This window comes from Anoplopoma fimbria, chromosome 12 (genome assembly GCF_027596085.1).
Source record: "Anoplopoma fimbria isolate UVic2021 breed Golden Eagle Sablefish chromosome 12, Afim_UVic_2022, whole genome shotgun sequence".
NCBI lineage: Eukaryota > Metazoa > Chordata > Actinopteri > Perciformes > Anoplopomatidae > Anoplopoma > Anoplopoma fimbria.
In genome coordinates, this window is record NC_072460.1 from 15,502,910 (window position 1) to 15,527,604 (window position 24,695).

General features: G+C 39.4%; 1 protein-coding gene across 1 annotated transcript in view; it reads right to left on the bottom strand.

Moving 5' to 3' along the window:
- Window positions 1–24,695, bottom strand: part of lama5 (laminin, alpha 5) — a 95,742-nt gene that overhangs the window by 24,962 nt on the left and 46,085 nt on the right. The window contains exons 8-38 of the mRNA XM_054608709.1: window positions 21,952–22,070; window positions 21,168–21,258; window positions 20,885–21,019; window positions 20,720–20,788; window positions 19,856–19,996; window positions 19,049–19,186; window positions 18,247–18,381; window positions 17,284–17,418; window positions 16,944–17,081; window positions 15,936–15,988; window positions 15,476–15,575; window positions 15,317–15,369; window positions 14,635–14,740; window positions 14,414–14,513; window positions 13,918–14,074; window positions 12,409–12,547; window positions 11,175–11,317; window positions 10,794–10,897; window positions 10,145–10,298; window positions 9,883–10,046; window positions 8,900–9,008; window positions 7,787–7,884; window positions 7,202–7,415; window positions 6,269–6,395; window positions 6,048–6,187; window positions 5,329–5,444; window positions 4,823–5,034; window positions 4,159–4,360; window positions 1,946–2,090; window positions 1,707–1,847; window positions 881–1,042 (exon numbers count right to left, since the gene is read on the bottom strand). Of these exons, the coding sequence (XP_054464684.1) occupies window positions 881–1,042; window positions 1,707–1,847; window positions 1,946–2,090; window positions 4,159–4,360; window positions 4,823–5,034; window positions 5,329–5,444; window positions 6,048–6,187; window positions 6,269–6,395; window positions 7,202–7,415; window positions 7,787–7,884; window positions 8,900–9,008; window positions 9,883–10,046; window positions 10,145–10,298; window positions 10,794–10,897; window positions 11,175–11,317; window positions 12,409–12,547; window positions 13,918–14,074; window positions 14,414–14,513; window positions 14,635–14,740; window positions 15,317–15,369; window positions 15,476–15,575; window positions 15,936–15,988; window positions 16,944–17,081; window positions 17,284–17,418; window positions 18,247–18,381; window positions 19,049–19,186; window positions 19,856–19,996; window positions 20,720–20,788; window positions 20,885–21,019; window positions 21,168–21,258; window positions 21,952–22,070 (4,040 nt within the window). The remainder of the gene's footprint in view (window positions 1–880; window positions 1,043–1,706; window positions 1,848–1,945; window positions 2,091–4,158; window positions 4,361–4,822; window positions 5,035–5,328; window positions 5,445–6,047; window positions 6,188–6,268; window positions 6,396–7,201; window positions 7,416–7,786; window positions 7,885–8,899; window positions 9,009–9,882; window positions 10,047–10,144; window positions 10,299–10,793; window positions 10,898–11,174; window positions 11,318–12,408; window positions 12,548–13,917; window positions 14,075–14,413; window positions 14,514–14,634; window positions 14,741–15,316; window positions 15,370–15,475; window positions 15,576–15,935; window positions 15,989–16,943; window positions 17,082–17,283; window positions 17,419–18,246; window positions 18,382–19,048; window positions 19,187–19,855; window positions 19,997–20,719; window positions 20,789–20,884; window positions 21,020–21,167; window positions 21,259–21,951; window positions 22,071–24,695) is intronic.

The window sequence follows — 24,695 nt, forward strand, 5'->3', positions numbered from 1 at the left end:
ACGCGCCTGTTCCTCTTGCTAGTTTTGTACAACACAGGACAAGTTTGGCTTGTTTTGTGAAATGAATAGGTCGACAATTTGGGAGTTAGGCTTATCTGCTTTCATGCCAAGAGTTGGATAGAAAGATCAACACAACTCTCCCATCTGTCTGTTAAAATGTCTCCTGGAGCTAAACTTAGCATAAACACTAGAAACAGGAAACCGTTAGTCTGTCACTGATTTTAAAGTTTTAACACTTTATATCTTGTTTAATTAATCCCTACAATTGTAGTTTTGTATGAGGGTTTAGGTGGTGGACCGTCTTGCTGTTTCCCCTTGCTTTCAATCTCTATGCTAAGCTAAGACATGCTAAAAGGCTACTGGTGGCCACTTCATTAAGTTTAAAGACAAAGTTGTTTCAATCTTCCTATCTAACTCTATCCAAATTAAGCCTATTTTCTAAAATGTCAAACTAGTCCCTTAAAGAAAACAAAAAGACAACACACCCTTATTCATAATCTCTCTTTTTCTGCATGAGAGACACATATTGGCATCTAAAATAACCATTCTGAGTCACCCTTCCATGAGTAAATACAGACTTGATTTAGTTGTTTTAGGAGCATTTGATGACTGCTAAAAGACACTAAAGGCTGAAAGTTGTTTCAGCATGACATTCTAACAAACCCAGTGTGCCTGGTCATGCCTAACTTGTTTTTACTATCACTGAAGCTGTTGATATGTATCTCACACGTTTACTGTAGTGAGAGTAGCAGTATATTTAAAAGAAAAAAAGTAATTGATCTCTGAAGAACAAAAGTCCTCCTATGATGCAGAATAAAAATCTTTAGTGCTATCTATTCACTCTTTCCTTCCACATTCAGAGGTTGACTTCCCCTCTTACCTTGTCTCCTAGGTAAGTCTTTGGTGCGTGCCAGTGCAGGTCCTGGTAGACATCGGGCACATCACTGAGGTCGGCCTCAACAAGGTCCTGACCAGGATACACCACGACCGGTACTTCCTGTCTATCTGCTCCAAGCAACACCCAGCCCTCCATGTTCATCACCTACAGGACGGGGGGAAACGGTAAATGATGAAACAGCACTGAATAAACAAGAGAGCCAGACATCAACACATAAGTTCACAAAATGTTGAGAGATGTTTGTTACTGTAATATCTAAAGTCAACATTTTAACGCAACTAATACGAGAGAATATTAACTTTATTATTTAGTGGGGAGCGTTGATGATACTCACCGAGGATTGAAGAGAAATCCAACAGCACAACAAGTGAGTACAATATCAGAAAAATCATCAACTATTTTGATATTTGATTAATTGGTTTAACCAATTTACAACCATGCTAAAAATTTGCTTCTTACAGCTTCTCCATTCTGAGGATCTGCTGTTTTTCTCTTTTTTAGTTATTTTATAGAAAAACAGCCCGAGCCTTACAATGGAGCATTACATTTACTTTACAGACATTTGTGATATTTATTTGTTATTTATTTTATCTTATTGACAATATGCCAATAATTGAGTGCCTTAATTGGTTCAGTAGAAATATGGCCAAGTATAACTATTTTTGTTTCCCTGCTGTACTAAACAGTGAATTTTGTGTACCGTTTCGCCCTTACCATGGAGAATTCCCTGTTGGCTGCAGAATTCACAGATTTGGATTTTAGGTTTGTTGAGATTGTGGTAAAACTTTAAATGAAGAAACACGAGTACCTCGGTGCGCCTCTTGTCAGAGCTGCGACAGCGGTCGGTGGCTCCGAAGCAGAAGCAGCTGGTGCAGCCCTTAGGGTTGGTTGGGTCCAAGTGGAATGTACCAACTCTGCACTGATCGCATCGGGAACCCTGGACGTTTTCCTACAGGTGGAGGACGCACAGCCGGTTAGAACACACCGTTGAGGGCAGGAGGACATGTGTGTTTGTGTGTGTGTGTGTGTGTGTGTGTGATGCCCTACCTTGCAGAGACACTGTCCTGTGAAGGAGTCGCACACTTCCTCTTCAGTTCCTGCCTCGTTGCAGTCACATAGCCTGCAGTTGGGGTAACCATAGAAACCGGGGGCGCAGCGGTCACACTGACGGCCAACAACGTTGTCCTTACATCTGGAAAAAAAAAACATTAAATTGCTTTAATTAATGTTTGAGAATCAATGGGTCTGGGTTTATTTATCAAGCGTAATTCTCCATTTCTCGGTCTCTAAAAAAAGCTAAAAACTTTAGGTTTATTGCTCTCAATAATCCATTACAAATAGCTGATTACACATAAATATTTTGACTTATGATGACAGCCGACATGCAACAGTGTCTGTTCATACTAGGTGCCGGGATCTTAATTGATGATAGCCTTTAGGCAGAGGAATATTTTCATTAAATCTTTGTCTTGCCCGGACAAAGCTGACACATTCCAGTGTGTGTGTGTGTGTGTTTGTTTGTAAGCGGGAATGATAGTGATTTAAGATATCTTGAATTCTTCGACGTTACAGCAAGGCCAAAAATCAGCAACATCAAACAAAGACACAGAATGAGGCATCCATCCATCCATTTTCCGTAACCTGCTTATCCAGTTAAGGGTCGCAGGGGTGCTGGAGCCTATCTCAGCTGTCAATGGGCGAAGGCAGGGTACACCCTGGACAGGTCGCCAGTCTGTCGCAGGGTTGACATATAGAGACAAACAACCATTCACACTCACATCCACACCTACGGGCAATTTAGAGTCTTCAATGCACCTAAGCTGCATGTCTTTGGACTGTGGGAGGAAGCCGGAGAACCCGGAGAGAACCCCGCTGACACAGGGAGAACATGCAAACTCCACACAGAAGGTTGTCCAGCCCGGGAATTGAACCCAGGCCCCTCTTGCTGTGAGGCGACAGTGCTAACCACTACACCACCGTGCAGCCCGCTGTTTGTGGCTGTTTGTTCTGCCTACTGTTTTCATGCTTTTTCAGCACCTCTCAGGGTCACTAATCAAAATCTCATGTCTTTTATTGTTTGATCCACACAAAATATTTAATGTGAATACAAGATAAAATGTGTCAACCTGTAAAACGTTTGAACAGAGCCAGGTTAGTTTTTTTCCATGGTGTCCAGACTTTATTCAAAGGCTCTGGCTCCGTATTTATAGTCCAGATATGCATGCATGAGAGTGGTATTGGTTTCATCTACCTCCAAAAAAGAAAGCGAATTAGTACAACAGCCAATCAGGGCCTTTATGGGTAAAATAGAAAATACCACAGCTGGAAGAGGGTGGTAGTATTCAGAGAAAAAAAAAAAAAAATCCCAAATTTATAAGAAATAACTCAAAGATTTAGAGTATTCGCTGATTATGAAGCCATAAATTATCAAAATAAAGAGTTTTTTCTTTTAAAAAATACTTATTTTACCTACACTGGTACAACACGCCGTCATCAAATATGTGATTTTCCCAAAGTTCTAATTATTCCTAAATATTTCAATGTTCAAATTCCTGGTTTCTCCTGTGGGTTAATATTAGAAGTTTCCAGGATATGTTTTACAGTTAAAGCATTGAAAGCAAAGACAAATTAAAGCCCAGTGAGCGATGTGTTTGTCCAATCAGGTGTATGAAGAGTTCATGTTGAGTGAACTATTGATGATTGAATGTGAGCTGCCTTTGCAAATACTGTTGCAGTTTTTAACATAAAAGAAGCTGACTGACAAATGGGGTCCATCATCATGTTATAAAGATTGGAGGAGGACTAACGGAGGCAGGCAGACAGATAAGGACGAGGACAGACAGCTGCTGTGTTTCAATTGTAGTCCTCAGAGAGAACTAAGTTTTAAAACCCGCAGCTTCCACAGAGCAGACAAGAGTTGGCAATCAACCCAGTGAGAGAGTCAGAGCCAAGATCCTGTCTGGAGACAAAACGGGCGAGAAATAACTGCCTTTTTAGGTATTTTCAAAAGGAGGCCTGACGTTTGAGGGTTGAACTTGCTGAACTCCAAATATATCACAAAACACAGTGGTGGCCATGTGGAGATCAGATGATGATTCATGGCTTCTGAAGAAAATAAAAACTTAGAGGGAATGAGAAGAAACTGAATTTACTGTTTGGGAATTTTAGAGAGGGAAAGTTAGTCTGCCTCTGATTACGTCCCCAGAGCCAGTAACGGTGATAATATTAATCATAATTTCCTCCGTTTCGTCTCGTCTTACCTGCACTGTCCGCTGGAGGTGTCACAGTTCACATCGGGGGAGACGATGCCCGGCCGAGAGCAGTTGCAGACTTCACACCCAACCAGTGGGTGGCAGCCGAAGGTCAGGGGCTCACACTGGGTGCACTCTGGGAGCAGAGTCCTGGGAGGGCAGATACAGTCGCCGGTCACCGGTTCACATAACCTCGTACCACAGTTACAAGCTAGAGGGAAGAAGAGAGGGGGTAAAGTTAGACACAGGGACACAGTTGGTATTGCTAAAATTATTTTGCTTTAATCAGGTTTTGAAAAGAAATTCTGTCTGAATATCTAATTACTGAAGTCCAACAACAAAGAGTACAAAAGTAAAAAAACAAAACGACTTTCATCAACTGTATTTATAAATATATAATACATGCCATTAAATTAGTTTAATAAAGCAATTTGTTGATGTGAGAGCATTTGGGTGAGGCATGACATCGTCTGGCAGCCATATTGGAAATCCACATTCATGCAGTTGATGCGATGACACTTTATGATCTGGACAGCCACGGTACACTAATGTTTTAAATAAACAGTTTTGTTGAACTTTGTGAGGAAACAATTATGTGTAATTTAAACATAATTTATAATCAGTATGACTACAGCTGATTATTAGCCAGTCAGGCAGTCAACCAGACACTCACGTCTGCAGTTGGGGAATCCCCAGTGGCCCGTGGCGCACATGGAGCAGTCCCGGCCAATCACGTTGGGCCGACAGCGACACTGGCCGCCGAACTGCTCGCAGGTGTCGCTCTCGGCTCCGACCTCGTGGCAGGCGCAGGGCATCGCCCCGTTATTGACGAAGGCCGACAGAGACACCGCCGAGCCGAGGCAGAACTGAGAGGCGGTGGAAGGGCTGGAGGGAGGAAGAGAAGAGAGGAAGAGTATTTCATTCTCATACTGTAGAAAGACCCTGATGTTTTGGAAGATTTTCACTTTCAAATCTTTGACAAGAAGTAAATGAAACATGGTATGACTAGTAGTACTATAGCAACTTTAGTACTGTTTAACGATCACGATAAGGGCCCATTTAAAATATCTGTAGCACTTATTCAGCTAAACAAGTAATCTGAATTCACTGGCTACAGAAAACATGACTACAAATATTATTCTGAAAAACATTGCTGAAACAAACTGCTGAGGTACTGACTTGATGTAAAAGCTGTTTTGTCCACAGTTGCTGATGAAGTCGTAGGATTTATCTAGAGGCTCCTCATTCAGGTAGCTGGAGCTGTAGCTAGTCTCAGGAACGACCAACACATAATCCTGTAATGACACAGCACATGGAGGGGCAAGGTATGGAGGAAAGACAGTTGAAGGATAAAAACCATATATATTCAAATAAGATGTAAATAGCAGAGGTGATCTTATAGATATCAATATTAGAACAAACAAACTGAATTCAAAACAAGTGCAAACTATATGGAAGTGCATATAAAAGTACTAAAACAAGCACAATTTAAATTTGTAATGTCAATAAAGTTCAAATAAAACACCATTCCAGTGGGACATGTTAAATAATGAGAAAATGTTCCACACTGTTCCAAAGCAGAGTGGCCAAAACCAAAAACCGCAACAAACATGTTAAGAGGAAATTGAAATGCTCACAATCTCGTATTATGCACCTTTGTTTAATGGCTTTAAAAACTAATAGTACTAATAGCTTTTTTGTGGAATAATGAGAAGATTGTAGAACTGAAGAGTGAGGAGGAGGAGGGTAGAAGACATGAACAAGTTTTTGTGTGGAATTTAGAAACAATAGTAAAACTTAAAGATATTTGTGGGACACGTGTTTGACACAAAAGAGAGAGAAATTCAAACATAAGGGAAACAAAGGTAGAGAAATAGAAGCAGGACAGTAACACTAACCAGCCACAGCGTCTTGCCAGCAGGTATCTGCACAGTGAGGAAGACCTCGTGGTCTGTCACATCCAGAATTATCTGATTCTCAGACACCAGGACATTACGGCAGCCGTAAGCGTGGGGACAGAAGGAGGCGTTGGCTTGGCCTGAAGAAAATACATGAAAACTTGGTCAATCTATTTTATTTTTTATTTACTTTACAAAGTCAGTACTGTTCCCGCACTTACCTTGCCAGATTCGTCCACCATTGATGTACACCTGTACAGGGTAGTTGGGGTGGAGAGGCTGGTGATAGTGGAGAATGAACACGTAACGTCCCAGAGCATGGACACGGGTGGAGTACACCGCTGCATTCTGGGTAAGGGGTTGACAGAGGAAGAGATGGAAAAGAGACAAAAACGGCAACTTTTATTTCTTTTTTCCTTGACTTCCCTTTTTTCCCATGATTCATCTCACTCAGGCACTCCAACATTTCTTGAGGTCTGAATCACAGTTGATAAACTTTATTGCTTTTTAAATCTCTGAATTGTTTTGGACATGTGTCATCCCTTAAAATGAAATCTGTTCCTCATTCCTGTAACTGAAGCTCAGGGAGTTATTCCTCTTGTGGTGTCCATATCAGGTAAGAACACTTCAGGAAATGCTTGAATATGAGTTTCTGTCCAGATTGTAGTTGTCCACAGTCAAGAGGACCACAAGCATCTGTTTCCTCATACCCATAAACCTTTGCATGTCGGGGTCATTTCCTACTGTTGGTTTGAATTTCATCTGCTCTCCTAATCACAGGCATGATAGTAATTTTAGAAAATGACAGAGTTTTACCAATGGGTTTCTTAGTCCAGCTGGTCCAGGTGATCCTAATTTAAAAAACGTAGTATACTCTATATTTGGTTGGATGGTTTAATCTATAAAACAGTATCATAATCTACTCTTTTCCTGTAATGGTCCAATCTATAGAGGAACTTGTGACTTTTTTAAAATGTAAAGAACATTTCTGTTTGTAGTAGAAAGTAGAAACTTAAAGAAATGATAATAGTTAGATATAAAAATATCAAAATATCTACTTTCCACTGACTATGAACCAAACAAGGGAAATGATCCCTACAAAAGACTCAAATTAAAACATCTAACATCTTTAATAAATGCATCAGCGACAGTACCTGCAGTGAATCCAGCCTGATGTGCTCTGCATTATCTGCTCCGTGGGGAGGTCTGTCTCCTCCCGTCCAGACCGGCTTGTCTTGCTGGTGGAGGGGCAGGGGAGGAGCTGCTGCAGGGGAGTCCAGGATGGGCTCCTGCATGGAAGAGCTCTGGCCCTCCTTCAGGACCAGCGAGTCTGATGGGGTCTGGAAGCGTGAGGGGACGCAGGAGGAACTACAGAAACAGAGGGGAGTAGTAATAGTTGTTAAGTACGTGCATATTTATAAAGGTGGTACAGTATCAGCTCTGTCTGCCATCCCAGTAGACCACAAAACACTAAAAAATCTGTGCAATATAAATACATATGTGCAATACTATAATTATTCTGTCTGTATATATAATATTTTTAGTTCTTGTGGATTTTTTTACTTTTTTAATATTCTTTCCTGTTTTATTACTTTTATTACTTATTTACAATACTTGTTTTTTTACTATGTCTCTTGTTTGCACTATCTCTATGCTGCTGTGATCCTGTAAATTTCCCTGCTGCGGGACTAATAATGGATTATCTTATTTTATCTTACAGTTATTATACATTACTTTACCTGTCAGGTGAGAACTGTCCATGAGTGCTGATGCAGTGGACTTTAGGTTGGACATACTCCATGGTAAACTGGTCTTTAGGCACCAGGTATACTTTGTGCTGAAGACAGTGAAGAAACACATAAAGAAGATGGTCAATCAAGAGAAAGTTAATCATTGTTTAATAAAATTATTTATCCAAAATATATCGATTATTTATTTTGAATATGCAAAACATGCAATTTTAAAGATTATTAAAATGAGCATATCCCAATATATTTGACATTTAATCTGACAGTTTGACATTGAGGTCAAAATGTTGCTAAACTTGGAAAATAAAGGTAGCGAAAAAACCTCTATTACAAAAATAAATATTTTTTAGGAATTTCCTTTGTCCCCTATGGAAGCCCTGAGAGGCAAGAGAGAAAAACAAATCTGATGATCCATTTGTCTGATATAAATAGTTTTCTCTTCTTTGTTTATGAAAGTTTTTGCCAGGATCATCTTTATAAATTAATCTGTGAAACACGTTGGGAAAAAAGCTTTGGTAGACGAGTTACTTAAAAAAAAATTGTCAGGATCATTTTTCCAATAATAGGACCCAAAAGCATATATGTTCTTTTACAGGTGAGTCTTGATTTACATAACTTTCTTACACCAATAATATGTACCTTCTGTTAAGAGTGCATGGAGAATTAAACATGAATGCTTTTAGTCCTACTTAATAAATGGGGTTGTTGTGCACTTCAGCCTCTTGTGGTCGAAATTAGTATTACAGCTACAAACACTTCCAAAACCTTTTTCACCAGTTTTCACAGAAAAAAAAAAAAAAAAAAAACTTAGAAAGATGATCCTGGAAAAACATTTGTTTTCCAATGTTCTTAACCATAAACCCCAGTTAGAAAACAATTAAAATCCGACTCAGTAATTGGATCAGCAGAAAAAAAAATTTGGACTTGCCTCTCGGGGCTTTCGTAGTTTTCTGTCCTTTATGTTATAATATAAATAATACCAACATGTCTTGAAAATGTATCTTAGGCTGGTGAAACCTTCCATGTTTATAATTTTTTTCCAGAATGCTCATCACATGACCCCTGATCTACGGGTCTATCATGTGACGTGGGTGGTGCTCTCACCAGGAAGAAGCTAGCACGGTCAGAGATGAGCTGGATCTCAGCATTAGAGGGGAGAGAGAAGACGGCCACTCTGTTCTGTCCATCAATGGCCACGACTCGACACAGGAAGCTACTCAAAAAACACACACACACACACACACACAGACAAAACACACACAGAGTGATTAAGAGCTGATGACAGACTACCTAAAGAACAGAAGGTAACAGTAAACTGTGAACCAGCTGAGTCCACACATTAAGGCAAAAACACACAAACTTTTCCCTGCAGCCAGAACAAATAGTCTGTGTTCCGATCACCTAGTAGTTCCCTGCGATGTGTCCTGCTCAGGGTATTCATCCAAGTTAAGTAAGATTACACTCTTAGGGAGCAAACATGCTCAGTTCAAAGGGAACTGTGAAATGTGTAGGGAAGAACGGAGCTTCACTTTGCTGTCAGTTGACAAGCGAGATTACCCATCAGTCATTGCGCCACGCTGGAGCATTAGTATCGGGCTATAGTAACAAAATTATTAACAAAATTATTTTAAATACGTTAACATTAACTGTCAATGCTAATGTTAGCTTCTGTTGTTAGAAACTAACCTAACCAGTAGGGAGGAGTGTGTATGTACAGTGTTGAAAGGAACACAGTTTACATGGCAAACTGCAGCACATTAACAGAACTGGTGTTGCCATGTTTCTTTCTGTCAACAACAGTAACTAAGGGGGACGGGACTTAGAAAGGGGATATCATTATTATCTGTAAGTCATACAAAACTTGAAGGTCCACCATCAATCTGGTCAGAGGTGTGGAAATAAGTGTTTTGTGGTGTGGTGGTACTGGCATCAATGCATTAATTAATCTTTAAAAATATGATGGTAAATGTGACAACTACAGATAGACATCCTTTAGTTAATCAAGAGACCTGGAAATAATCAAAGATCAGGTCAAAATAGTGTCAATAGAAGAAGAAAGTTAAAAGCACTGAATCTGGAATTCGTACCTGTATTTGCAGTGCTGCAGGATGACGCGGTGCTCATGTGTTCGTGCTCCCAGCATGTTTAGAGTGACAGACAGAGTTTGTGGCAGTTCTTCTTCACTGGAATATTCAACAACCAGAACGTAATCACCTGGAGACGACAGACGGCCTCGCAGCTGGACGTTGATCTGAAAAATAAGTTATTAAAGCTCTGTCTGGCCTCTCTGAGTCTTTGTGTTTCTATAAAACAACACATATACTGGACAAACACTTTCTCCTCTCTTACATCGTAGCCACTGCAGACGGCCATGTCAGGGTGCCGAGGGGTGACCTTCTCCATTGGGCAGGGGCGCGGCAGGTGGTTGTCGTTGCGACAGCTGGCATCGTTGCCGGAGATTGAGGGGAAGGAGTCCAGAGACAGATATCTGTACTGCAGACAGCTACATGGACAAAGAGTGACAAAACAGACGTGACTTAAAATAAGATTGTTTTAGATGGTTTGTTGTGTCCTCACGAGGACAGAAATATTTAATGTCCTCACAAGAATAGCATGATATTCTTGTGAGGACATGGTTATAGTGAGACAATTTTTAGGCCCATCTTTGGGGAAGGCTCTTCTGCTGTTTCTGCCTGTTTATAGTCTTTGTGCTAAGCTAAGCGAACTGCATGCTGCTGGCTCATACTCCCTATATCGCCATGAGAGTAGTATCGATCAATTTCTCTAACTCTCACAAAGAAGACAAAATAAACGTATTTCCCAAAATGTCAAACACTTCCCTCAAGGTTTAAAAACTGTTTTTACATGATGAGAAAAATGCACCACATTCATTGCATATTAAAGCACTAACATGTGGAGCTGTCCTTGACTAAAAAAAGACTTGGTTAGCCATCATTTAGCTATATTTAGTGAAAAATGAATGTGCATATGTATTTACTTCTGGCTGGCGTCGGGCACAGAGCTGTAGGAGCAGGGCTCAGTAACTTTGATCTGCAGGATGGGAGCTTCATAGTAGGCACTGGGCAGAAGCACCAGGTAATCCTGAGGGTGAAACAGAGCATGAATACAGTGTTACTTGGTGAATGATGAATACAGTAGTACTTTTCTGTTCATTATCTAGACAAAATATGACAATGCATTTCTCACTCGGCTTCCTGTGCTAATGGTGGCTTCGCTTCACCAGTTAGAGTTTAAAAACAGATGAGTACAGTGTGTGTGTGTGTGTGTGTGTGTGTGTGTGTGTGTGTGTGTGTGTGTGTGTGTGTGTGTGTGTGTGTGTGTGTGTGTGTGTGTGTGTGTGTGTGTGTGTGTGTCTCACCAGCAGGATTCCCTCAGCCTCTATAACAACAGTCCAGGTTCCTGGGTTCAGGACAAATGGCTCCACAAAGGTGTTCTGAGGAACATTGACAAAAGTGGGCTCCACACTGGGAGCAAAGACAATCTGTTTGGACTGCTCTGAACCTGGAAAACAGACACACATACGAAATGTATGGAGTTAGATATAACAACTGAAATGCAATCAAAAGAAAGAATTAGGTAAATTCTGTAGATGTATTTGAGGGAAATACATGTGAATATTGGACAACACAACATAAATTAACAACAATAAATGCATGTTTCAGTGAAGAAAACTACATTTAAAAGTAAAAAAAAATACAACAAGACACTCACACATACATCTCATCTACTGCTGTTTTTTCAGGCACACTGATACTCTCTTGCGATTGGTGTACACCTACCTCTGCGGTTGACCTGATAGGCTGTTATTTTACCGTTGGACGTAGCGCCCTCAGAGTTTACATATCTGAGGATGAAGCGAGTCAGATAGACGTCTGCCTCGCTCACATAAACCTGAAGCTTCACTGCAGTCTACAGGGACGGGTTGCAAAAGGGATGAAGTGGGAGAAAAGAAAATGTGGAGGGTAGAAGATATGAATACTTAAGTCTAAAATCCCTGAACTCTGCACTAATCTGTGGCCCTAAAAGGTGAGAAACGATAGAGGAGAGGCCGCCACCAACAGCAGCTTAAAATCACCAACCACCACACACATCTCTCTGTCAGCTGACAGATATATGCGCCAAGTAAGAAAGTCAGAGAAAAGAAAGGAGGAGACAGCAGATTAAGCTGGAATGAAGTTATGTTCTCATCAAAACATAGAAATATCTGTTTTTCAGTTTGGAAGTCCAAGTCAGAAAACTTCTGGACAATTTTTTTTGCATAATGTAAGATTTTCTGTATGCAAAGGCTAATGCTGTATCAAAGATATTTAGCAGAAATTGCTGGCTGCTAACAGTTCTTTTGTAATTTCCAATTAGTATGTTTAACATTTTCAACATGAGGCTGCCCAGTGGGAATTCTGACTTGGAATCTAAATTTATGACATATCTTTTGAACACAGCTTAAATCCAGAGCAAAGCATGAAAATAAATCGATAAGGAGGTGCAGCTTTCAAACAAGCATTTACTGCACTGCCTCTGGAGTTAGTGATGGAGGGGATGAAAGAAGACAGAAGTAGTAGTAGCGAAGTATTCCTGTCTTTTTTCTCACTCACAGTTACCACAGTAGTAGTTCCAGGCGTCGTCTATGACCGACACCCGGCCCCGAACATCCGAACCCCTCCTGTTGGCGTAGCGTAGCACCACGTGGAAGAGGTCTGGAGAGCTCACCGACACCGACACCAACACTTTGGACTGCCAAATGACCAGTGAGCAAGGCAGCAGGCAGAGGGAGGACAGTGGGGGGAGACAATAAAGAGAAGAAAGAGGTATAAGGAAACATAGGAGGGAAGAGGAAGGGGGTAAAGATGGAAAAAGATTAAAGGAGGAAGGAGAAGGGGGTTGGAAGAAAAGGAGATAGTGGGAAGTAGCAAAAGGATGGTGAATAAAGGGAGCAAGAGAGGTGAGGCAAAAGGAAATTAATAGAGGAGAAAAAGCAAATGAAAGACAAGGGGGAAAGAGGGGGAGACAGTGCAAGGGAGTACAGAGGAAAGAGAAGGGGATGAATTGGAGTGGAGGGCAGGAAATAATGGATAGAAGAGGAGAGGGAAACAGTAAGTGGAGGTATGTAAGAGGAAAGAAGAAAGTGTGATGAGAAGAGGAGAGTAAAGAGGGATAAGAAAACATAACATGAAGGAGGGAGGGATGAATAAAGGAAACACCAACAGAATAAGAGAAACCAAGCCAAAAGCAAGAGTTTAATACCATCACCTTCACCACCAAAAGCAAACACTTTATCATCCAAAACAACCAGCAATATTTCTCTCTGGATTTCCTCTTCTCAGCACAAAAATTCAAAGAAGCTCTGAAGTAGTAAGCCTCTAAAACTATCCTTCTAGATGATTTATTTTCACTATCATTCAAAAACAGGCAAAAGTAATAACAAAGATGAACCTGTCAGATCCATATTGAGACAAGGAACACAGGTTTAACATCTGTCAACTACTTCACCAACAGAAGTATACCTAAAAGTTAAATTACATTAAATGTTAAACTCCAGAGTGCTTTGGAGTAATAAGTGCTGAGAGGTAATTCTACCAATGAGAAATATCGCTTTGAATGTCAACATCACTCTTAGCCATGGAGCAAGCTTTCTGGTTCATGCAGGAGGAGCATTAATGATGGGCCACAGTCACATAATAATAGTCGCACCATTTTTTAGAAAAGCATATTGATTTTTTGAAATATATATTACACCGTAGTATTGGAAAACAAATCAGTGAGATGACAAGAAATACATTTATCTGGAGTATTGAAAAGCTCAAGATTTCAGCAAATGTAGTAACAGTACTAACTTAAAGGGCCAGTGTGTAGGATTTCAAAGTATCTATGACCAGAATTGGAATTTAATATTCATTACTATGTTCTTTAGCGTATAATTCAACCTGAAGTTGAGGATTGTCGTGTTTTTCGTTTGAGTCCTTCATATCTACACACAGAGCATGTCCTCTTCAGTGAAACAAATCTTTATCTTTAATCCACTAGTGCAACATGTTGTAATACCCAAACCTATCCTTACTGTATGGTAAAGGTAGATGGTAAAGGTCAAAATGTAATGTTCCTACCTGGACGGGAGACATCTGAGCATATCCTCTCCAGCTGAAATCCCGGAACTCCAGAGGGTTGAAGCCGAATCGTACCGGTCGGCCATCGAGCATGGTTCCCTCCTCAATCTCAAACTTTAGGTGATGGAGGTCTGGGAAGTAATGATCTGGACGGGGTCTGCAGACACAGTAAGGTGCATTTAGAGGGTAAAAGAGCTAACGTAGAAACAAGCAAGTCTGGATGCACATTTTTATAAAGTTAGGTCTCTAGCAGGTTTTCTCATTTCTCTTTTTTTCCCTCCCTCATGTCTTTATTTATATGGTGAAAATGGTTTCTTATAACCCACATTTTTCATCCAAATAAAGTTGGCAATACGAGGCAAGATATTTCCTGTTCAGAAGCAAGCAACTGCAGTTAATTTTATATCATCACAATAAAATCAATAACAATAAATTAAAGTTTACAAGTACAACAAATACTACTTTAAATCCCTCTCAGATCTTTTGTTTAACTCACAGATTACACTTTGGTCCATCCACATTGGGTCTGCAGCGACAACGGCCGTTCCTCTCTCCACAAGACTGACCCGCTGAACCTCCAATGTCACACTGGCAACCTAAAAACACGACAAACAAAAATGTCAATGCAAGATGGCCGCATCACAGCAATCAAAGCCTGTGTCTGAAGGGGGAACAACATTTAAAAAGTGTTATTAAACACTGCTGATGAGCACTTACCTTGGCAGCCAAAGTAGTTCTTCTCCTGCAGGTTGTAGTAGCCATCTTTACAGGTGGAGCAGGTTCCACTGCAAGCGTTGGGCTTACAGTGACACTGACCAGTTTCCTGTCAAAAACAAAAAGTGAAATATTGCTGTTAGAATTACAACAGGAAGCATGGACACTTACAGTACTTTTATTATTAAAAGGGCAGTATTGATCATTCTGTTGTCTGTTCAACCCTCATGCATCACTAGGAACATCTTTTCGGATTCCTAATTTTTAATTGTCCAACCATTTCGGCTGTGTTATTGCATTTGGCATATATTTTGTTCAGGACAGAGAATCAGAGAAACTTTTTTAGAGGGACACACAATGATTAATAAAGGACAACAATCAAAGGAATAAGAATGGACATAGAATTATGAAAATTGTGATAAACAACAATATTCAATACAAACACAAAGAATCCTAACACGTCTAACACGCCACATTCCTGGATTGTTTCTCACTTACAGAAAAAATTATAACCAATAATCACCAATGTCATAACAACCATAAAGTATTTAGTATTACAATTTTTGTCGTCAAGTGCAAATATTCCTGTGCTAAATGCAATATTCACTATGCTCTCCAGGAGGAGAATACAGTATAAATATCTAAATATATATAGAAGTTGAGAACTGACAATAAGTTTGCTCACCTGTGCGCACTCTGCAACCCCACTAATGGTTCCTGCAATGTTACACTCACAGTCTGCAGGAGAAAGAATACACTCAGACTTCAGTTCATTTATGAGCTCCATTTACATCATTTAAACTTGTGAAACATATGTGAGATGTGTGTGTTTGTTATCTCTTACTGGTGCATCCATCAGGAGTGTCAGGGGAGAGGTTCCAGTACAGAGCTCTACATTTGTCACAAGCCGGGCCCTCCACGTGAGGACGGCACTCACATTGGCCCTGAGAAGGTGATTGAAAAGAAAAATAAACTCATATGGGGCCTTTTATGCCATTAAAAGGAACAACAAGATTAAAAAAAAGAATCTTGTATATAATAATGACAAACTGTCTCAAAATAATGAGTAAGATAAAAAATCTTGAGAAATGTTCTCATTATTTTGCTATATTAAGTCATTATTTTGAGATATTAAGTCATTAATTCGAGAAATTTTCATCACATTGTCTAAAATGGGCTTCCATTATTAGCTCAGCGCTTTTAGTTGGAACTATTTTGTGTCACAGTTAACCTTTAAAACAATTTATATAAAATACAAAATATAACATGAAAAAAAAACAATCACAAAAACCTTGAAAACTCACCACTGGTGGCTGCACCACGTACTGAACAGAGCCGTCAGGGTGGCAGGTACCAGCTATAAGTGACAAAGAAAAAGAAAGAAAAAGAATATTGATACAACTAGTTGAGTGTCAAATTGCAGCCATGTATGTATACGGAAAGAAAATCAAGTCATAGCAACAGATTATATGCTAGTTGGTGGAACTCGTCTTTATTCATCAATACTATATAGTTCTTGTTAACTGCTTCCATTTCCTTTGCATACACGTGACAACATGGATTAGGTTTACAAGAATATAGACACCAAGTATGGGCAATATGGAAATAGTTTGTTCTGTCAGGTAACAACACCTTCTACTGCTTTAAGTATCATTAATATCGTGCACAAGAAGGACGTTGGTGTGTACAAGATTTAAGAAACACAAGACTGAAGCTAAGTAAAAAAAGGAAGTTTTTTGACATTTCTAAGCTTGAAACTGAGAAAGCATCATCCTGCCATAATAATTTAGAGAACACTAGATAGCCTATCTTCCCTTAGTCAAATGCTCAATGTATGTCTCAGGTCAAAAACCTAAAGTCCAAGTGACGTCATGAATTGTTGCTAAACTCCAAGCTGGGTTGAAAGTCTTTGTGGAGTCCAAAGTCATCAAATATGTGACTTGTGTCTGACTTGAGTTCATGTGACTCAAGTCCACACCTCTGGTAAATGCTGTCATAAATATAAAGCTAAAGCTAGCAGTGTAGTTAACCACTTGAGATAATGTGTGAACACTCACACGACAGAATGAACACGAGGTTTCAATCATTCTGCTGACATCGTGTGTGATTGCAGCATTAATCTTGCTTCAAACACAGCAGTTCTGCTCTCTAAAAATGCTTGAGCTCTTACTCATGTTCTCTCTAACAAACGTGTGTTTGTGTGATTAGCTGTAGGTCACATTAACTGCAGCTGTCACACCTCAACTCCATTATGTGAAGGAGTCAAGAGAATTTGCCTGTGTTTAACCTGTGTGTGTGCGTGTTGTTTTTACCTCGGCAGTTGGGGAATCCGTAGGCGCCGTGTGCACAGCTGTCACACCTCAGCCCCACCACATTGGGCAGACACACACACTGTCCCGTCACATGGTCGCAGCTGGTGTAGCGGGAGCCCTCTGAAGAACACTGGCAGGCTGGAACAAACGCATGATCAACTCATGTTACTCATCAGTCTCATCAATTGATTGTTATTGATTTATTAAGCCAGTAGGCATCATGCATCAGCGTCAAAAGAAGTCAAGTCCGATTTCCAAACAACACAAAGTTTGTTACTTTGTTCACCTTACAGAACTCAGTCAGGAGTGTAAGGCGTCAATATAAAGTTCCATATCTTACGTGTGCAGCTTGGGTAACCATAGTAACCAGGAGCACACTGGTCACATGATGCTCCGCTGTAATTAGGCTGGCAGTGGCAGTGACCTGACGAGGTGCAGCTGGAGTCCAATGAGGTGCGAGGATCACAGGTGCACACTGAAAATAACAAGAGGTGAGACATCATAAACAGGAAGGCTATCAAGGCACAACAAAATATAAGACAAACCAGGAGGGAAATATTAAAAAGCCTTTATTATAGTAATAAATAAAAGAGCCAACATGTTTTGACCACTGTAGGTCATCAGGGCGTTTTAATAAACAAACATAACGGGTGTGAAAACACATATATAGTATAAACAACCAATGGTAGGCATCAGTAACGATATGACAGGTGAAACAAATTGGAAAAAATGAAAACACTTAATACCATAAGACGAGATAGCACAGATAAAAAAATACTTTTTTACATAGGCTCTAAGAAAAACTGAGAAGAGGGTACAAAACAATTCTTGAGTTTGAGAGTAAATGAATGTGCTGGGCTTCTCTTCAGTTTAATCTAAAAAATTGGAATTGTTCACAGAGAGAAGAAGGTATTGTTTTCTTATCGAATTCTTATCGTATCCTTTCCTTATAACTTATTGTAGCTTTTTTTCCATTTCTCCATTTATTCTTTTACACTGAAAAGGTGAAACTTTCACAAGGCAATATAACACCTCATAAGAAGGTGTGTTAATTGTTTCCACATGCATCTCACTATGCGGGTCCATATGTGTTCAGTCCAGCAGGATATCATATTCTCTCTTTTCAGTACAGTACACAGCCCTAACAGGTGCATTTAATCACTTTCTTTTCAGATTGGTGTGTGTGTGCGCGCATGTGTGTGTGTGTGTGTGTGTGTGTGTGTGTGTGTGTGTGTGTGTGTGTGTGTGTGTGTGTGTGTGTGTGTGTGTGTGTGTGTGTGTCTGTGTGTGTGTCTGTGTGTACCTTGACAGTTGGGGTAAGAGTGAAATCCAGATCTGCACTGTTCACATCGAGGACCCTGAAACTCTGGTTTACACAGACAACGACCAGACGCATCGCAACCTTCAGGCAAAGAGCCAACTGTACTACAGCCACACACTGGCGAGAGAGACAGGGAGAGTTTTGTGATTTAGATGGAGCCAGGATTGAGTTGTACACCAAACATAATAGTTGGACTTTAAAAGGCACAATGAGTTTGATTATCCTATAGATTGACACGAAAATAACACCTCTCAATCATCACTTATGAAACACTAAAAGTGTGTGACGGTGTCTGTGGGGGTGTTGCTGTGTTGGAGAAGTTTCTGGGTGTCAACCTCGTAGCAACCAGGTGCCAGTGAAGAAAAAGACAGATATAGGGAGGCAAAAAGCAAACCAAACAAAGCTTGTAAATGTATTTTTTTTGGTACACCTGCCACTGCTTTGTCGATTCCAAATTTTACAGCCACTTTACTTATTACCATTGTTTTTTTGGCTGGTGAGTGAAGCAAATCTGGCAGCAACCTGCATATTTTACCATCATTTTGCAGATGGATGTTGATAATTTGCAACCTTGCAAAGCTCGTTCCAAAACGAGAGTGTATCTGATGTTGGCTTTCACCCACTGGTGAGCACCATAACAACATGTCGAGCCCAGAGAAAGGGGACAACTTTGGATGTTGTGTTTACAAACCGCAATCAACAAATCTTACTCATTGTGCCTTTAAAAAAAAGACAGTAAATGTAAACTTTTAAATTCTCTTCTTCGTAGCCACAGATGACTCACATTGGCAGAGGGGGTAGTTGAAGTAGCCCGGTGCACACTGGTCGCACTGGTTTCCTTGGAAACCACTCCGGCACACGCTGTGACCAGTCACAAAGTCACATGACCCGTCCAGACAGCCGGGACCTGAACACTGACAGGCTGAAGACATACACACACAAACAAACAGACGCACACACACACTGTTAGATAAATTAAACAGCAGCAACACAGATTGATGAATGATGAATGTGTGTGTGTGTGTGTTTTACCAGCTTCACTGACTGAAGGAAAGCTGTAAAACTATATTACTCTTAATAACACAACTTAGAAGCATGCTGTTTATTCAGAAGTGTGTGTGTGTGTGTGTGTGTGTGTGTGTGTGTGTGTGTGTGTGTGTGTGTGTGTGTGTGTGTGTGTGTGTGGATGCTCCTGGGTGGTAAACTAAGGCAGGATAAATAAACAAGCCTATAAATAAAGCTTCTTTATTTAAAGGAATTTCTACATCTCTGTTTGTGCATTTGTATTTTTGTCTGTGTGCTGCTGTGAGCAGAACAAATGGGACCCGACCCATTAAACTCAACTGTCACAGTTTTTTAATCAAGAATCACCTCAGCCTGGTGATTTGAACCCCCTCTTTGATTTAAGTTTAGTCACATTTAAAAGACAAGTTTAACCACAGCCTATGATATTTTGAGGTATTTTCTGATGTTTTATAGACCAAAGGATTCTTTGATTAATCTAGGCAAAATTGGGCAGATTAATCGCTAATAAAACAAATACATAGTGGCAGCCTTAATATATTTGTCTATCCATTTAAGCATATCTCACCCTGACAGTTGAGTCCATGGAAACCTGGAGCACAGGTGTCACAGTGGTCACCAGTGAAACCTGGTTTGCAGACGCAGGTTCGGGTTCGGGGATCTGGTCTGCAGGAGTTATCCACAGTACCGGCTGCACTGCACTCACAGTCTGCAGAGAGAGGGCATAAACATGTTTGTTGGCAGTAATGTTTCTTGTTGATAAATTTATTAAACTTTTGATAGGTTGAACAGGTGATTAAAAAAATACAAAACAATGTGAAAGACATTAAGTCAAAGTTGTCTCCATGAAGATAAAGCATCCTTGTACAGCATTTCCAAGTTGTGTTCATCACAAACAAAACTCCCAAACACAAACAGGCTGATATGAGCAGCGCCACAGCAGGTGGTACACTGACATGTATCTATGAGGTTGGACTGAACTGTGTTTTGGTTTTCCCAGCTTATCACATTCCACTGAAATTCCATTCACGCCACACTGATTTTCCCAAAACTCCCCAAAACATCTGACTTCCACCAAAATCCTCAACAGCTTTACAGATGAAGAGGAACATGGGAAACCCAGAAACAGTATGAGAGTAAGAATGTCAGTCATTAGTTTGTTTCTTAAATTTGATCAGAATTTATTGTTAACTTATTATTATCATTATTATAAGCTAACCTTCTTTCACATTTCTGCAATATAAAATGCTCTTAAAAAGACTTCTCTAAACTGAAACCATTCCTTCTTCTTACATACTTTGTAATGGTTAAGATAAGAGAGCCAAAAGCTTTATACTCAAATAGGACCAAGAAGCAACAACAGGACAACACACAAACATATGTTAAATTAAAAAAATAAAGGACACAAACGCAAAAAGGAAAAAAGTCTTACTGATGATCTCTCCTGCCGGTTTAGCCTCGCCGTTGTTGTTGTTGTTGTTGGATGGATAGGTGGGGATGGCTGATGGACACAGAGAGAGATAGAGATTAGAAACCAGAGGTTTTTAGGCATGGATAGATAGAGAGATTTCAATAGGCGTTTTTGTCTGGGACTCACGGTAACAGTCTGGGAAATTCATGAAACCGCTGTCGCAGGAGTCACAGTTCTCTCCAGTGTAGTTTGGTTTGCAGAAACAGCGACCCGTCAGATCCTCACAGGTGCCATCTGTAAACTCTGACTGACAGTCACAGCCTGCAGAGAGGAAGAGGAAGGTAGAGGAAGAATAGGAGAGGGAGATGCAAAAACATTGCAATGAGACAAATTTGATAGAAATTATGTATATGTCATATTTGCTTTTGAATGTTTTTGTCCATTTGATCATGACAGAGCTGTCACTCACGTGAGCAGGCCAATGGGGAGTCGATGGCGTGGTCAGGTGACCTGTAGTAGGTGGGGATGCAGCGCTCACAGTTGACTCCAGTGGTGTGATGCTGAAAAGGATGAGGATTTTGGTTACAGTTGACTGTAATCAGTAACTCAATATTGGACACACAATTACTTTGAGAGTGTTCATCATGTAAAAATAGAGATGGGACAGATTCCAGTTTCAATGTTTGTACTGTATATTAAGTACGCCTTGTATGGCGTGAATTTGCATCAAAACACATTATTACTTCAGTAAAACGGCACATCAGGGCCATTGTAGGTAAAAAAAAAGAAAAAAAAAAGAAAAATGACAGCACTGTGAGAGGGGAGAAATATTCCAAGAAAAAACGTGATATTATCTAAGAATGAAATTATGCGAATAAACTCACAAATTAACGAGAACAAAACTCAAATCAGTATGTTGTTTTCTCCAGAAAAGGCCAGATTCACTCAAACTTCTCTTCTTATGCTACTACGGAGACTATTATCAGAAAAACAACAACAAAAAAATACCCAGCACTATCACAGTTTTTTTCTTATACATTGAGGACTTTATAATCTCAGTGAATATCAAAGTTTTTTCTCTGAATATCAACCAGTTCATTCTTTTTTATTTTTTTTAACTACAGGCAATATACCACCGTAAAAAAATAAACTAACTGAAAATAATTAAATTAATCAAATTTTACCAAGCTTTAAAGAGGAACAGACAAGAAGGCGATAACAGCCACTTAATGGGAGAAGTAGAAGAGCATTACCTGACAGTTGAGGCAGACTCCTCCTCCTCTGTTGTGTCCGTGGATGTCGATGCTGCCTCTATTCTGATCAACCTCGGGGTCGTAGAAACAGTCAAACGAGTGACGGTGACAGTTACACGCTGAAATACAAAACATAAAACACATAAAATACAGTTTGAAAGCATGTAATGGACAGCGACAGTATAGGAGTAAAATGTCATTGAAATATCAGTAATCTTTTTCCTGTAGTGTTATTTTAACAAAATAAAACAGACAAAAAACAAAAGTTATTTAGTGTAAAAGTTGGGAATCACAGCTGAGCATTTTCACATTTTGTATTTATTCTATGAAACTGAAAAATTATCAATTTAGATATTTTACATACTTATATTATTTATAAATCCAATGTTGGGTTTTACAACATTTTCATAAAGAATGGATTGATTTTGAGATGATGAATGATAAATTCTTGCTGCAATATAATTATTAGACAAAACAAATTCTATATGACATCATTAACTTTGAGCTCATAGTTCTTTACACAAGCAGGTGAATTAATAAAAAATAACAGATGCATTGATGCTCACGTCAACTTGAGGGTAAAAACTGCTGCAAAGCAGGAGACATGAAGCAGGACAAAAGAGAACAGAGAGGAGGAAAAGAGGAAACAGGAGAGGGAAAGAGAGCAAGCGGTTAGTTAACACGTAGTTAATAATAAGTACAGTAGTAGATATATGTATAATGTATGGACAGAAAACCCTGGTATCATTTCTCAGCTGTTCAGAAGATCAAGTTAATGTTTCATCACATATTCAGTGACAGGTTTGTCTGAAACAACCTCAATAATCTGAGGCTGCTCTGTGAAGTCACTTGTCGTTGTTTTGAAACCTGTTTCCTCATGCAGGTGTTCATTGAGCTTACACACTCCGCTGAGGATCATGTTCAGCTTGTGTCCAAACAAATCAAAAAAAAGGAGAGAAATGAGAGAAGCTGTAATTAACGCCCCACAAGCTTAATTATTTCCTGACATTTTATGAAAGTTAGTTTTAAGACTCTTTGAAGTTTGAAGTAGAAATAAGAAGGTGGGGGATATTTTATGAATCATAAAAGGGTTATTTCATGTCTGATTACCGGCAGTGATCAAAGACGGTAGTGTTAAAAGAAGAAGAAGGTTAGAAGAAGAAGACAAAGAAGAAGTGTTTGAAGACAAAGTAAAAGAACAAAAAGTAGAAGAACAAGAAGACAAAGACAAACTCAAAGACAAGATGAAGAAAAAGAAGAAATTGACAAATGATGAGAAAATGTGTAGCTAATGCCTTTGATAATGTAAATAGAGACTAATGGAAGCCTGACTTAATGCAATTGTTCTTCATTTTAATATAAATTATAATAAAATGTAAATTATCTTAACATAGCATAAAAACTGGAAAACAAGAGAAACAGCTAGTCTGGGATGACAAAAACAAAAAACATTTGATATTTTCTGCAGGATTATTTGTAGGACTATTTATTGGGCTTGCGAGTGACTTCATGAAGTCTTGTTATCACCATTAGCAGAGAAGACAAGAAAAGGACTTGTGTTTGTGCTTGTGTAACATAGTCCTTTCATTATATGAATAAAGAGGAAGCGGAAGTCTAACGGCCCAAACTTGACGTCATCATTGTACATGTAAACATACAGTCAGAAGATTACATACATTCTTTAATTTAACCTAAGATAAAGAAAGAGAACTTAATGCTTAAGACACACACGTAAAAAATCCTGACCGACGTTTGCTCTTCATACAGAGTCAGTGAAACCCAGATACAGAGCTTTTTGTTCTTATCTGACCCTCAGCGCCTGACAGGTGCCGGCTGAATAAACCAGCGCTCCTTATCCTTCAGCTCTGATAGTGGTGAGCGTTTTTCTCAGACCTGAGGCACATTTGACTTTTTTCCATTCTTGAAACCAAACCAAAAAATATATATCAAAAGACTTTTAAAGGACAATTGAGTGCAGGAAACTAGCAGACCAGAATAACTCAGCTGATAAATGGGGACAAACTGCTTCACTCTGCTCTTTTATATATCAGCAGATTATATATCGTATCAGAAATGGATACTTTCATCAGTCTTTTATAAAGACTGGAACATAATACACAGGTTTCTGTAATGTAATTATATTCATGTATCCAAAATAACATTTAAACATCATAAGAATTCATGCAGCTTTGTTTTCCTGGCACAGGTTGAAAAAAGAGATATGTATTATTTCATTATTATCTGATAGACATTCTTCCAGCTGACATATGAACAGAATCTGATCCACTATAGTCTCACTCTATCTGCAGTATATGCCTGACTCTCCCTCTCTCTGTAGTTTCATATCATGTTGCCCTTTGATGACCCTTTTGCCATTGTGATACTCATGTTGTTCCTGTTAAATATAACTGCAGCTTTGATAACAGACGGCTCACGCATGTAAATATAACCAGAGCTTTGATAAATCAAGACTGCAGGAGGACGCAGTAAAGGTTTTATGGCATGATTGAAGCTTTTAGCTGATAGTTTTCAAAAATTCTTTAGTCAGCCATGTTTGGGGCTTAAAATTAGTTTGAAATATACTGAGCTTGTGAATGTACAAGCAGAGAGAGCGTTATTTCAACATCTAAAAATCCAAATTACAACTTTCCTCATAAAAGGGAGTTTAGTTCATTTAAAAACAGACCGAAAAAAGTCCCCCTAAAATGTTTTATTTGTGATGTAATTGAGAATTACACTACCCA